The sequence below is a fragment of the Budorcas taxicolor genome, chromosome 2 (assembly GCF_023091745.1).
Source record: "Budorcas taxicolor isolate Tak-1 chromosome 2, Takin1.1, whole genome shotgun sequence".
Lineage (NCBI taxonomy): Eukaryota > Metazoa > Chordata > Mammalia > Artiodactyla > Bovidae > Budorcas > Budorcas taxicolor.
The window spans coordinates 7,358,802-7,373,267 of NC_068911.1; the positions used below are offsets into that span (position 1 = coordinate 7,358,802).

The 14,466-nt window shown below is 53.9% G+C and overlaps 1 protein-coding gene across 1 annotated transcript; it reads left to right on the forward strand.

The window, feature by feature from the left end:
• The first annotated feature begins 280 nt into the window (after positions 1-280).
• On the forward strand, positions 281-2,545 carry TRIM56 (tripartite motif containing 56). Its single transcript, XM_052636240.1, has one exon. The coding sequence runs from the start codon at positions 281-283 to the stop codon at positions 2,543-2,545; it is 2,265 nt and encodes a 754-aa protein (XP_052492200.1).
• Positions 2,546-14,466: the final 11,921 nt, after the last annotated feature.

Genomic DNA, 14,466 nt, shown 5'->3' on the forward strand with positions numbered 1-14,466 from the left:
GGGCAGGGGAACCCATCATTACCCCATGGGCTCTCTAAGGCCTGGCCCCTTGGTCTCTTCCGATCTCGCAGGGCTTGACACGCGCGAAGGCAGCTTTTACTTTTTCACATTTCTGAACGTGTGTACAGAGGAGGGAGGCGGTTCTTTAGCTCCAGAGACGACAAGAAAATTCCTGGCCATTCAGGTGAGACCCCAGACCTGGTGGGGCTTGAGTATGGGGCAGAGGTGGGAGGGCAGAGGACGGCCACTTCAGGAATGCCCTCAACCTCTTGCTTGCAGGATGGTTTCCCAGGGCTCCTCACCATCCCTCCTGGAGGCCCTGAGCAGCGACTTCCTGGCCTGTAAAATCTGCCTGGAGCAACTGCAGGTGCCCAAAACGCTGCCCTGCCTGCACACCTACTGCCAGGACTGCCTGGCACAGCTGGCCGAGGGCGGCCGCCTCCGATGCCCTGAGTGCCGCGAGTCTGTGCCCCTGCCGCCCGCGGGCGTGGTCGCCTTCAAGACCAACTTCTTTGTCAACGGACTCCTGGATTTGGTGAAGGCCCGGGCCGGTGGCGACCTGCGGGCAGGGAAGCCAGCCTGTGCCCTGTGCCCCCTGATGGGGGGCGCCAGTGCCGGGGGCCCAGCCACTGCCCGCTGCCTGGACTGCGCCGATGACCTGTGCCAGGCCTGTGCCGACGGACACCGGTGCACCCGACAGACCCACAGCCATCGGGTGGTGGACCTGGTGGGCTATAGGGCCGGGTGGTACGATGAGGAGGCCCGGGAGCGCCAGGCAGCCCAGTGTCCCCAGCACCCAGGGGAGGCCCTGCGCTTCCTGTGCCAGCCGTGCTCGCAGCTGTTGTGCCGAGAGTGTCGCCTGGACCCCCACCTGGACCACCCCTGCCTGCCCCTGGCTGAGGCTGTGCGCGCCCGGAGGCCCGGCCTCGAGGAGCTGCTGGCCGGCGTGGACACCAACCTGGCCGAGCTGGAGGCCACCCGGCTGGCCGAAAAGGAAGCCTTGGCCCGGCTGCGGGAGCAGGCGTCCAAGGTGGTCACGCAGGTGGAGGAGGCGGCCGAGCGAGTTCTCAGGGCCCTCCTGGCCCAGAAGCAGGAGGTGCTCGGGCAACTGCGGGCCCACGTGGAGGCTGCCGAGGAGGCTGCTCGGGAGCGCCTGGGGGAGCTGGAGGGCCGGGAGCAAGTGGCCAGGGAGGCCGCCGCCTTTGCCCGTCGGGTGCTTAGCCTGGGGCGCGAGGCTGAGATCCTCTCGCTGGAGGGGGCGATCGCCCAGCGGCTCCGGCAACTGCAGGGCTGTCCCTGGGTGCCTGGGCCCACTCCCTGCCAGCTGCCGCAGCTGGAACTGCATCCTGGGCTCCTGGACAAGAACTGCCACCTGCTGAGGCTCTCCTTTGAGGAGCAGCAGCCACAGGACAGCGAGAAGGATGGAGCCCAAAGCCAGGGAGGTGATGCAACCCAGCCCCAGAGCAGGGATGGAGTTCAGACCCCCGACCAGGACAGAGCGCAGACACCCCAAGAGGACGAAGCCCAGCCCCTCAAGGCGGAGAGAGCCGAGACTCCCGAGGAAGATGGAGCCAAGACCCCGAAAGAGGGCAGAGCCCAGACACCCCAGGAAGATGGAGGAACCCAGGCCCGGGGGGGCGGAAGGTCCAACAAGAAGAGGAAGTTCAAAGGCAGGCTCAAGTCCATCTCCCGGGAGCCCAGCCCTGCCCCCGGGCCAAACCTGGAGGGCTCCGGCCTCCTCCCCAGGCCCATCTTTTTCTGCACCTTCCCCACCCGGATGCCCGGGGACAAGCGTGCCCCCCGCATCACTGGGCTCTGTCCCTTTGGCTCCCGGGAGATCCTGGTGGCGGATGAGCAGAACAGGGCCCTAAAACGCTTCTCTCTGAATGGCGACTACAGGGGCGCGGTGCCTGTGCCCGAGGGCTGCTCCCCATGCAGTGTGGCCGCCCTGCAGGATGCCGTGGCATTCTCAGCGGCCGCGCGGCTCTATCTCATCAACCACAATGGCGAGGTGCAGTGGCGCCGGGCGCTGAGCCTCTGCCAGGCCAGCCACGCTGTGGCTGCCATGCCGAGCGGGGACCGGGTGGCGGTCAGCGTGTCCGGACACGTGGAGGTGTACAACATGGAAGGCAGCTTGGCCACGCGGTTCATCCCTGGGGGCAAGGCCAACCGGGGCCTGCGGGCACTGGTGTTCCTGACCACCAGCCCCCAGGGCCATTTTGTAGGGTCCGATTGGCAGCAGAATAGCTTGGTGGTCTGTGATGGGCTGGGTCAGGTGGTTGGGGAATACCGGGGACCCGGTCTGCATGGCTGCCAGCCGGGCTCCGTGTCCGTGGATAAGAAAGGCTACATCTTTCTGACCCTTCGTGAGGTCAACAAGGTAGTGATCCTTGATCCGAAGGGCTCGCTGCTTGGCGACTTCCTGACGGCCTATCACGGCCTGGAAAAGCCCCGGGTGACCACCATGGTGGACGGCAGGTACCTGGTCGTGTCCCTCAGTAACGGGACCATCCACGTCTTTCGGGTCCGCCCTCTTGACAGTTAAAGGGCTGGGACTGGGGAGGGACTGGGTCGGGGGGTGGGGGGGAGGAAAAGGGTGGGGAGAAGGCAGGCAGGGCCGCCCAGGAGATGTGGCGGCCAAGGGCATTTTCTCAGAGAGCAGGGGTTGACAGCTTTTCACAATGTGAGGTGCCAAACCCCTCATCAGGTGCAGGGATAGGGACCAAGCAGGGTTGGCATGACCATAATTCTCAGAAGCAGAGGAGGAGGGGTTGGAGAGGTGCTGGGCATTAATGCCTCTTGCTTTTGAGTTGGGGTTGGGGGGGTTGGTGAGTGCCACTGCCGCTACTGTAGAGTCTAGGTTTCCAAGATATGTAAACTAGTTGTGATTTGCGTTCTTCAAAACCATTCCTGATGGGGTGGCCCAGGAGGGGCTTGGGGAGGTGGGTAGAGACGGTCCTTGGAGCCAAGAAGGGTTCAGGGTATGTCGATTATGCACTTTGCAGAAGAGAGCTGAGAACCCACTCTTCTCCAGCTGGAAGGGGACAGGCTAGGTTAGCAGGGGCCTGAGATTTTGAACCCGGCAGTCAATGGCATCTTTCGCCGCAGAGATGGAAGGGCTGAGGTCATTCATTGCCTTCAGCCACAGCCGGGAAATTGAGGCTCCTCCTCCGATAGTGGCATCCCCCAGTAAAGAACAGGGTGGGCTTTGTGGGGGACCAAGTACAGATACTACCCCAGGGCAATGCATGTTTACCTCAAAGCCCTGAAGAGAATGTGCTGTTAGAAAACGGAGCCTGGTAGGGCTGGAGTCTAAAACGCAGGGCTTACCGGGGGCTAACCGTCCCAACTTCCCTCACCTCTCACCTCCAAGCCAGCCTGAGGTCGGACCTCTGTAGAATATAAAGTCTCTTCTGTTTTGATGTCTTAATACTTCCTGGAGTTGATATTTAGCCCCTTCTTAGTTTCCCAGCACAATTCCTTTTGAGAAATTCTGGCTGAACTAAGGTGTTAAAGGCATTTGGCTGTATTGCTATTATGGGTGGGGAACACACCTAATCCTAGAGGCTAGGTGTGGAACTCAGGGCCAAACCAGTTGGAAGACCTGAGAAGTCAGTAGTGGGGCTGACATGGGTGGAGAAGTGGACATTGTATGGAGGGGTCGTGTCAGAAGTGAGCCGTAACCACAGGCCCTTTGCATGGGCTGTGGCAGTGGTGGAACTGAGGTGGCCGTGGTTAGCCAAGGGCTGTTGAGAGATGACCAAATGGAATCTTAATGTAAGGATCACGGGCTGTGAGTGGTCATGGGAACCAGAGAGATTTTGGACAAGTCCAGATGGAAAGTACAGGACGTTAGGTGGAGGGAAAAGAAAATCTTTTTCCAGGGAGGCCATTGATTTGTTTCATGAAGTGAAGGGGGAAATAATCAAAGTCGAGTGGATGGATTCAATTATATAAAAATTTGAGATGTGTGCACAGCAAATCATAATGAAGATTAAAGGAAAAATCGATGAGGGGAGGAAATTACAGAGTGTTGATCTGAGAGCTGAGTCTCCAGGGTATACAGTGGCTTAAAGAGATCTACTTGGTTCAAAGGACCAAATAAGTTGTGTCCCCAGAAGGGAATCCACACAGGCCAGGACACATAAATTGAAAAAGAAAATCAACCATTTGCATTCATCCAAAAAATATTTTTGAAGTTATATCATGGGGAAATAGGCTCCTGGCATGCTAAATGCTGCTTCCTGGAGATGGGTTTGGCAGGACTTGACAGGAGTGAAAGAAATGATTGTAAGATGAAGTTACTTCACATTGGGGAATACATTCTGGGGAAAGAATTGAAAAAGAAAAAGGATTTGCAGATAGGTATTTGTGACCATGCTGTATTATAGTCATTGACAGGAAACAGCTCAGCTCTGGAAGGAATAGCCAAGTTGATTGTGGTCTAGCAGGACAGTGAGTTACTGCCTTCATGTATGACAACTATGAGAACTATTTAGACGAGTGTGATGTTCTGTGATGCAATCATAAGCAAAAAAAAAAAGCTTTTGGATTTCTGATCACATCATTATAGCAACAAGGTAAAAGCATGTCTGAATAGTTTACTGAGTGTAAACAGGTTCAAAATGTGTAAATAGTGACAGGGGAGGTTGGGTTCTTTTTGAGTTATTTCATACTGTTATTCATATATGCACATTTCTACTTCAGTTACTATTGTCCATTAAATAACGTATATGCTTAACTGTTTACTGCAGAAAAATACACCTCTATAAATGATATTCAAGAATAACTCCTGGATTTCCAAATGAATGTCAGAATAAATGAGACTGTTCTGGCGGGGGTAGGGGTAGAGCAGGAGTGAGGGGGAGAATCCCAGTGAGTCTGGACCCAGCAGGGAGGAAAGGCCAGCAGATCAGGGGCCTGTTTGGTGGCTGACCATGGAATGTGCCCTGGGAAGGTTTGCAGTGGTCAGGCATTCCCATGGATGATCTGTCATTGTGGAGTGTCCAGAGGCAAGAGACGGTGTTACTGAGTTCACCAGCTCATTCAGACCAACTGGAAACCGAGTTGTGGTTCTATGGAACCAGGTGGTATAGGGTGAGTTGCGCGAGTGGGGAGACTGCGTCTGTCTTCTTCAGAATCAGCACAGTGACGGCTCCTAGTGGGTGCTCAGTAAACATCTGTGGAGTGAATTGGTGTCTAGTAAATGGCACCCCACTCCAGTACTCTTGCCTGAAAAATCCACGGATGGAGGAGTCTGGTAGGCTGCAGTCCATGGGGTCGCTAAGAGTCAGACACGACTGAGCGACTTCACTTTCACTTTTTACTTTCATGCATTGGAGAAGGAAATGGCAACCCACTCCAGTGTTCTTGCCTGGAGAATCCCAGGGACGGGGAAGCCTGGTGGGCTGCTGTCTATGGGGTCGCACAGAGTTGGACACGACTGAAGCGACTGAGCAGCAGCAGCAGCAAACAGTGGGACCCACCAAGGTGTCCAAAACCTTGGCTTGTGGGAAATCTCCAGTAGGGGGCACTGTGGACTCAGCCTATCTTAAGCCTCCAGGAGCGTGACTCAACTCTGAGTCACAAAAGAGATGAAATCGGGGTGTCCTGCTTATGTGTCCTGGGGCGTTCTGGCCTCTAAGGGATAAATACCTTCAGGTTAGAACAACAGTTTTGCAGAGCTGCATGGGAACTGTGTGCAGAGAGCCAGGCTGGTTGGAATGGCTCCAGCCAGGAGGTGGGAATAGAGAACTTCAGAGGGGAAATACCACCTGGATACAGGAAGAGACTCCCACAGATATTGTAAAGACGAAGCAGTTGCAGGGGACACCTGGGAAGTCAGGCTTGGGGCGATTGACAGGTGAAGGGCTTGGTCGAGGTGGCGAGGCACACGGCACTGGGGAAATGTGAAATGGATGGGAAGTATAGCACTTGAGCATCATTTTGAAAGGAAAATCCCCAGCCTCCCAACTGTGACCTGGGAATCCTAACATCCTGGTGCCGAAAGCACCACCCAGCACCGGACAAAGAGTTCTTGCTTCAACTACAGATGTTAAGAAATCAAGAACATCATGAAAGATACAACATCCCCCCATCACACCCCCGCAGTGGACAGTGACAGTTAACATGATCCATCATTCCTTTTCCTGTTTGGGACTTCCCAGATTGTGTACAAAAGGAGGGTGCCATTTAGGTAGAGAAAAGAGGAGTAGAGAACCTCGCTCGTATTTTTGTGCCTCGAAATAAGAGAGGCAGTGGAGATCTGGGTTGAGTGCTGGCTTCCCTGGTGGTTCAGCTGGTGAAGAACCCGCCTGCAATGTGGGAGACCTGGGTTCAATCCCTGGGTTAGGAAGATCCCCTGGAGAAGGGAAAGGCTACCCACTCCAGGATTCCGGCCTGGAGAATTCCATGGCCTGTATAGTCTATGGAGTCGCAGAGAGTCGGACACGACTGAGCGACTTTCACTTTCACCTTCTTCCAGCTAAACAGCTGTGTAATATTAGTCAAGCTCCCTAACCTCTGTGGACCTGTTTCTACATCAGTAAAATACCCATCATAATATCCACTGTGCCAACCTCACAGGGTTAGCGTGAGGACTGGCTGAGAGGCATGGAGAAGAATTTTGTACACCCTAAAGCTCAAACTGGAGGTCTTGGTTAGGAAAAATTTTAACCGACTTGTATTCATAGTACTGAGTTAATGCTTTTTTGTCAGGGTAAGCTTGAAAGGGGATGTGGTATGCATGTATTGTGAGGGAGAGACTCGAGAATGTCTGGGAAGAGCTGTTACCTGCTTCTCTGTTGGAGGAGACTCTTCAGTTCTGCTTTCCAGTGTTTATTTGAAGAAGCCATTTGCTAAGACTCAACAGTGACCGTAGGTGCAGAAGGGACCGATGGCCATCTTGCTAAGGCTCAGTTCTGCTCCTAAAAGCCAGCTGAGAATCAGGCTATACTAAACCTGTATACTAACATGTAGAAGAAATGGCAAGAGTAGCCCAGTTTTTTGTTTTTTGTTTTGGGTAAGAGAAGATAACAATTTGGGAGGGAGTCGCTCTCCGTTTGCCTTAGTCTTATTATTACTGTATCTATAAAGCCATTCATAGGATAATCTACAGAGATAATATTCCAATGGGGCCGATGTCCAAGAGAGAAGTCAGAAATCTTCCAAGGAAGTTGATGAGGTTGGTGACCTGAGCTGGGCAGGATGTGGTAAGTGCGTGCCAATGTCAAGGTATTTTGATCATCTCTCCCGAGCTTCCCTGGTGGCTCAGCGGTGAAGAGTTCACTTCCTGGGTGAGGAAGATTCCCCTGGAGAAGGCAACGGCAACCTACTCCAGTATTCTTGCCCAGGGAATCCCATGGACAGAGGAGCCTGGTGGGCTATAGTCCGTGAAGCCTCAAGAGTCAAGACACAACTTAGCGACTAAACCACCACCCCGGCGGGTTAGCTGAGAACTAGAGCCACCTGGAAGTTAAGTGGGAGGTTGGACGGAGGGACAGAGTTCTTTCGGGGAGAGGGTAGCCTTGGACTAACCGGGGCAGGGAGCTGCGAGAGACACTGCTCAAGAAGTTGCTCCCAACAAGAGAAAGGTCAAGTTCAGATGTAGGCTTCGAGAAATAGGTGACTTGACCAAACCAGCCCAACCGGTTCATGAATGTAGTTCATTTAAACATGCAGATGGGAATAGAGTGACTGGGAGAGTGGAGAAGGCTCAGCAGGGTCTGGCTGACCTCACCCAAAGCCTAGGTGAGGAATCGGACCAGGCAGAGAAGGGCCGTAAAGGCAATTGGGAAGTAGTTTGGGGAGGTTTGGAAGGCAATCTGACTTCTCTTTGGAGGAAGTTTCGAGCTGGTTGGGTTAGCAGCCCACAGAAATGGGATGGAAAATGGAATTGGGGCCTCCGTACCCTTGGTGTCGGCCCAGCAAATATTTCTTAGTTGCCACTGGCCTGAAGAAGCTATGTTGTAAACTCTTTCATTCCTTTAATTGTGTACTTTATATCTTTTTTCCCCCCTGTTTCTTAATAAATTCCTTTGAAAAATGTGAACCTTTTCTCAGATGGTTCATGTGTGTGGGAAACGATCAACACCCAGGTAGGGAAGGGAATCAGATAGTATGTCCCTTCTTGCTATAACTGCGAAGATGCTACCTGGAGTCCTTGGAGACACTTCAGCCGCAGGGTGATCGGCCCTGTCATCGTCTGTGGTTCCCCCATCCTCATCCCAGGCCATGCCTGCCTCTGTGGGACAGAGGGGCCCTCTGGGCAGAGGTCTGCATCTTCCAGGCTCACATTTCGTGGGAGGGAGCCAGCAGGTGATCTGGCCCAGCAGGACCCCCGAAGTTGTGTGTAAAGGAGGTGAGTGAGGGCGCAGGTCAGGGTGGCTGTGCCCATCACTGGTCTCTGCTTGTTTTCTGGTTTGCGGGCTCCACCTGACCTGCTGTGTCTGTGATACCATGGTGGCCCCTGCCGGGCTGGGAGGTATCCACCTATTGGCCAAACCTACCTCCTCTGACCTGCTCTCCAAAGTCCCTCCAGGAGTCCCTGACCCTCCTCTCTCAGTCCTGAGCAGGAAGAAGGAAGATCTCTGGTCCTTCCTTCCAATTCACTCAACCTCTGTCCTCCCCCATCAAATGCAGGGGTCAAACAGCAGTTACCGAATGTTCCCTCCCTGTGCTTCACATCCATCGACCACCAAAATGGAAGTGGCCACCACCAACACTGTGTTAGAGACACGGAACCCTAGACCTGGGAGGTTTGCTCATTAGAAGCAGATTTTGTTTCTGACCCCAAAGCCGCCCTTTCGAGCAGCTCTGAATCCTAAGCCCATGTCTGTTTCCTCGTTCATCGATGAGAGAGCTGAACGAAATGAGATCCCAGGTTCTTCCCTGAGCTAACAGGCCAGGACCCATCCCCAAACAGGTCCAGAATCTAGACACAGAAAGGGAAGCTCGGCAATGCCCCGTGCACCCCGAGACTGCCTTGTGCTCGTTGCCAGGGCACCCCCTCCCCCACTTGTCTCTTATGACAAGTGATAAGAGAATGCTCTAAGTGGCCCGGTGGGGAAGCAGGAGGTGGGGATGAGGGCCCACCACTGCTGCGGTGACAGCCTGAATAAGAATTCTGCAATTCATCATCTAATGACTCAGCCTGGCTCTGGACCGGCGCCTCTGTGAGCCCTGGGGAGGGTGACTCAGCAGCTGAGGGGGCCGGGCGCGGGAGAGCCTGCGGGTCCATGTGAGCGCTGAGTGTTGCGAGGACGACTTGTTCTAGCTCCAAAGCCCCAAGGCGGAGCGTCTGTGCCTGTGGTCAGAAACACGCGGCCTCGGTCCCCAGCCATGCGGCCGAGCCTCCTCCCTCAAGCCTGGGTCTCTCCTCTGCACTAGAGAAGTCACCGGCCTGGAGGCAGCAGGCCGTGGCCTCTGCGCATGGCCGTGGGCCCGTCTGCGAGTGGCCAGGCCACAGACTGCAGGGTGGGGAAGTGGGGCCGTGTCACAGGCCAGGCACACAGCTGGACAGATGGTCTCTTCATCACTGAGGTCGGGGGAGCTGGGCTCTGGGGTCTTGCGTTTGCTTCCGGGTCAACTCAGAAAATGTCTCTTCCCCTTCAGAAAGAGCAGCATCTATTTTCTCTGCCTTGAACCCTACGTTAGGGACAGGCTCATTGGAAGAAGAGAGCCAAAGCAAGGAGCCAGCGAACAGGCCCCAAAACCCAGCGTGGAGGCTGGAGGTCCATGCGCAGGGTGGCTGCATTCAGACGGCTTGCTTCTCCCCTCCAGCGCCCGCTTCCCCTGCCCCATCTCTGGCCGCCCTGACCACTTTCTCACCTCGATTATTCACCCGCGTCCTCACCTGCAAAACCCTTCAGGTCAAGAACTTCTGATTCACACCGGACATTCCATAATCAGGTGTTCTGTAAATACTGGTGAGTGAAAAGAGCAAATGAGGGAATTTGTGCTAAAACCTCATCCCTATCACTCACTCACATGGTTGGATCGAACAAGGGCAGGAGCTGGAAATGTTGCTGGGGCAGGCCTGCAGGCAAAAAGAATTTATCCCTTTTCCTTAGGAGGAAGCATGAGTAACAGTGAAATGATCCAAATTCTGGAGAAAAAAAGATGGTAGTCTCACTCCTCTGTACTCTTTCTTTGTTTCATAGCACTTTGACCTCCCAACACACTGTTTCATAGGATTATTTATTCTGCCTATGGTTGATTGTCTCCTTCCCCAGTTTCTACCCCAGATACAATGCAAGCCCCAGGACGGGGCATTTTGCCTGTTTTGTGCACTAACACATCCCATGCCTGTAGAATAGTGTGTGAGGTGCAGTAAACTCTGAATGAATGAATACACAAATGAATGAAAGTTCTGTGTGGACATTTACCCTGAGAGGCAGTTCTCTCTCCATCCGCTCTGCATTTACCTGTATTAATAAAGCCCAGCAGGTACATTTTATTATCACCCTTGATTTAAAGATGGGGATGGTGAGGTTACATTATGTAAACGGGGTCACCAGGAGCTGGGTGAGGAGCTGGGCAGAGGTCAATGCCAGCCACAGCTGGCTTGGGGCCAACTCGCTACCACTGCCTGGCGAGGTGAGGCACACGACGCCTTCCTGGGAGCCACATCTATTGCTGGCCAAAATCTTGGCTTTCGCTGCCCACCGAAGCCAAATGAAAAATATGGAGACAGGCTTTGGAGGAAATAGAAAGGTGGTTTTAACTCTCAGCCGGCAGAGAGGGGAACCCAGAAGGCTCATGTGCCTCAAGAACCGCGCCCACGTTCCATGAGGAGTCTCTGTGTGTGTGTTAGTCGCTCAGTCATGCCCGACTCTTCAGCTGCACAGACTGTAGCCTGACAGGCTCCTCTGTCCATGTGATTCTCCAGGCAAGAACACTGGAGTGGGTTGCCATGCCCTTCTCCAGGGGATCTTCCCGACCAAGCGATCGAACCCTGGTCTCCTGCATTGCAGGCAGATTCTTTACACATTTGAGCTACAGGGAAGTCCTTTAGGGGAGGAGTCTAGGGGCTTATATAAGATGAGGGCTCGCAGTTGGGGGTCAGTGAAGAGGACCAAAGGTGTTTGGATCTTGTCGAAAAACAGTCACAGGCCGATGTCAGTAACCCAGTAATTGAGTCCGACAGTTCCATGGCTCTGTGGCCTTCTTTCTGATACGTAACTACAAGGGGAAGGGTGTTGTAAGGGCAAACACCAGATACAGGATGCGTTAGGCATAAAGTCAAAGGAAAACAGGTGCGAAGTGAATCTCCTGCAGAGTTAGCGGGGAGAAAAGCAAGCTTAGTTACAGACGTGCTGAGTCAGGAGCAGCTGAAGTATCGACTGCCAGGTTGCTCTGTTCATGGGATTCTCCCAGCAAGAATACTGGACTGGGTTGCCATTTCCTTCTCCAGGGGCTCTTCCTGACTCAGGAATTGAACCCGGGTCTCCTGAGCCACTAGGGAAGTCCAAAGTAAAAAAAAAAAAAAACAAAACAACTAACTAGGAATATTCAGGCTTGCTCATTGTTCTCTTTATCGTCTTTGTTCTCAGGAAAGGGAAAGAAAAAAACAACTCATTTCTCTTTTTTTCCGTGTAACTGCAAAACATCCCAGTCCATCTTTCCTGAGTGAGGCTTTTTTTCTTTCTCTCCATTTCCACCAACTTCCTGCACGACTCCATTCCCACCCAAAGTACAGCTTCTTGTCAGCAGATAGACTTTTCCTGGCAGAACCATGGAGACACGGGAGCAGAAGGGCGGGCCACGGGGGAGACTGGTCCTGGCTCTCCCTGCCTGGGACCTGCAGACCTGGCCCAGGGCTTTACTGTTCCTGCAGCTGGCCCCCACCACCGACACCCCACAGACCACGTGGGAGGCTCCTAGGCCCAAGCCCAGGGCAGCTGGAACTCCCCAGGTCACTTATCTGTGGGAGCTGAGCTAGAACCTAGGGAAGGGCCTATGCAGCCCTAGGCATGAGGGCTCCAGGCACTGTCTCCTTTCCAGGCCGGCCCTGCAGGGCTCAGGCAGGGGGAACCATGCTCCCCAGTTTCCTTCTCAGCTCCTGTGTCTCCGTGGTTCTCTTCCAGAAAAAGCCTTTTACAGCTGAGAAGACGCTGTACTCTGGGGCAAAGGTATCTCTTGGAGGGGTGTGATGGTGTCATGTGGGAAGTTAGTGGAAAGGGAGACAGAAAGTAAAACATCTCCCAGGAGAGGTGGACTGGGGTGTGGTTCCCGGGAAGGCATTGTGAGCATCATCGCCCCCGGGGAAAGTGCTGGGAGCTGGCCCCAGGCCAGCCGCTGGCTCCTGTGTGATCCCAGGAGAAGAGAGTAGAGACTGGAGAACACCAGGCAGCAGGGGCAAGGCTGCAGAGACTTGAGAACACGCATGTCCACGCTCAGGGAGACCCTGTGCCATTGGTCTCCTCCATCCAAGGCCTGGGGGAGGCAGCGGGAGAGGAAGGGAAGGAGACTGGGATGTCTGAGCATCAGCTGGAAGTGGTCCATCGGGGGAGATGGAAGCTGGATTGGGGTTTGTCGGGGAGAATCTGTGCCCAGATGTTGAGAAGCAGTGAGTGCCACGCCCCGTGTGTGGGTTTGTGCCTGTGGCCGGGCCCGCTGGGCATCTGTGCCGGTGTGTTTAGGTGAGGTGTATGCCTGCTCTCTAGCAAAGCCCACGAGTGTGGGGGACTTGCTGTCAGGGTGTTCCTAGGAAGGGCATCATGCCAACTTTTGCCTCATTAGAGAATCAAGCCTGGAATTTCCCTGAAGCTCATTTCCTACCACTTAATCCTTAGCACAGGATCACAGTGGCCAAGTCTGTCCCCCGCCCCGAGGGCAGATGCTGGGCATGAGCAAGCAGCAGAGCCCTCCAGGAGTGCCCCGACCTCCCGTCCGCCTCTCCCCACCGAGGCCCCTCTCCTAACACACAGTCACATGTGCCTTCCGCCCTGGCTTCTTCCTCCCTTTCCAAAATAATGGGAGTCAAGGCAAGGAGATCCCCATTTAACCCCAGCTCCACCGCTGGCTAAGCAGGTGACCTCTGCAGAGGCTCCTTCACCTCTCTGAACCGCCGTCCCTCATCTGTAAAATGGGTGTGGTACAACAGCACGAAGGCTCTCGGATGAATAGGCAAGATGAAGAACGTACAGAAATAAATAAATAAAATAGATGACCAACAAGGACCTACTGTATAGCACAGGGAATGCTGCTGAATAGCCTGTGATAACCTAAACGGGAAAAGAATTTGAAAAAGAAGAGATACATGTATAACTGAATCACTTTGCTGTACACTTGCGACTGCCACAACATTGCCAAACAGCTATGCTCCAATAGAATATATTAATAATTTTTAAAAATAAAAAAGATGAAGGATGTAAACGCACTCAGATAGTGCCTGGCACGTAGAGATGTTTGATCCAAGGCCACCCATTCCCTCCTTCTGTCACCCACCCCTTGGGACCACGGGTCTTCTCTCGATCCTTTGAGAGACAAAACACCCCTTGCACCTATCGCTCAGGCCATTATGCAGCGGGTATTTATTGGGCTCTGCCTCTAAGTAACCAGTGCAAACAGCAAGTGCAAAAATGTCTGGGAATGGGATTTCCCTGAAGGCCCAGTGACTAAGGCTCTACATTTCCAGTGCAGGGGGCCCAGGGTTTGATCCCTGATTGGGGAACTAGACCCCACATGCCGAAACTAGAGATTCCGCATGCCACAGCTAAGACCTGGTGCAGCCAACTAAATTAGTTCCAAAAAAAAAAAAATGTCCAGGGAAGGCATGACCGGGGGGAAGGCTGACCTGTCACCCAGACACAGTGGCTCTAACACAGTGCTTCATCACAGCCCAGCACCTGCTTCTTGGCTACATGTGTGCACCCTGGACCAGCCAATCTCAGGTGCCTGCAATGCAGGAGACCTGGGTTCAATCCCTGGGTCAGGAAGATCCCCTGGAGAAGGAAATGGCAAGCCACCCCAGTATTCAAAACTGGAGAGTCCCATGGACTGTACAGGCTACAGTCCACGGGATCGCAAAGAGTCGGTCCACTTTCAACATAAAGTGGACACACAAAGAATAGCTTACAGACCCCAAATGCTGGCTTGGACATTCCCAGGCACGTGGACTCATCTCTGCCGGGAGCCTCAGAATGTGGCTTTAGCATGGAAGCAGGAGAAAGCCGGGGTGCCGGATGATCTTAATGACTAGCTGACAGTCTGGGGCGTCCTCGCCACCTCTGGACACACCCTTCCTGGGTCCTGGCCACTGCAGTTGTGGGAAAGTGGAAAGTGAAAGTGTTAGTCGCTCAGTCGTGTCCGACTCTTTGCGACCGCATGGACTGTAGCCCGCCAGGTTTCTCTGTCTATGGGGTTTTCCAGGCAGCAACACTGGAGTGGGTTGCCATTCCCTTCTCCAGGGGATCTTCCCGACCCAGGGATCAAACCCAGGTCTCCTGCGCTGCGGGCAGATTC

Bases quoted from the DNA above. Each gene is read 5' to 3' on its own strand.
- TRIM56 (XM_052636240.1), top strand. From the start codon at position 281: ATGGTTTCCCAGGGCTCCTCACCATCCCTCCTGGAGGCCCTGAGCAGC.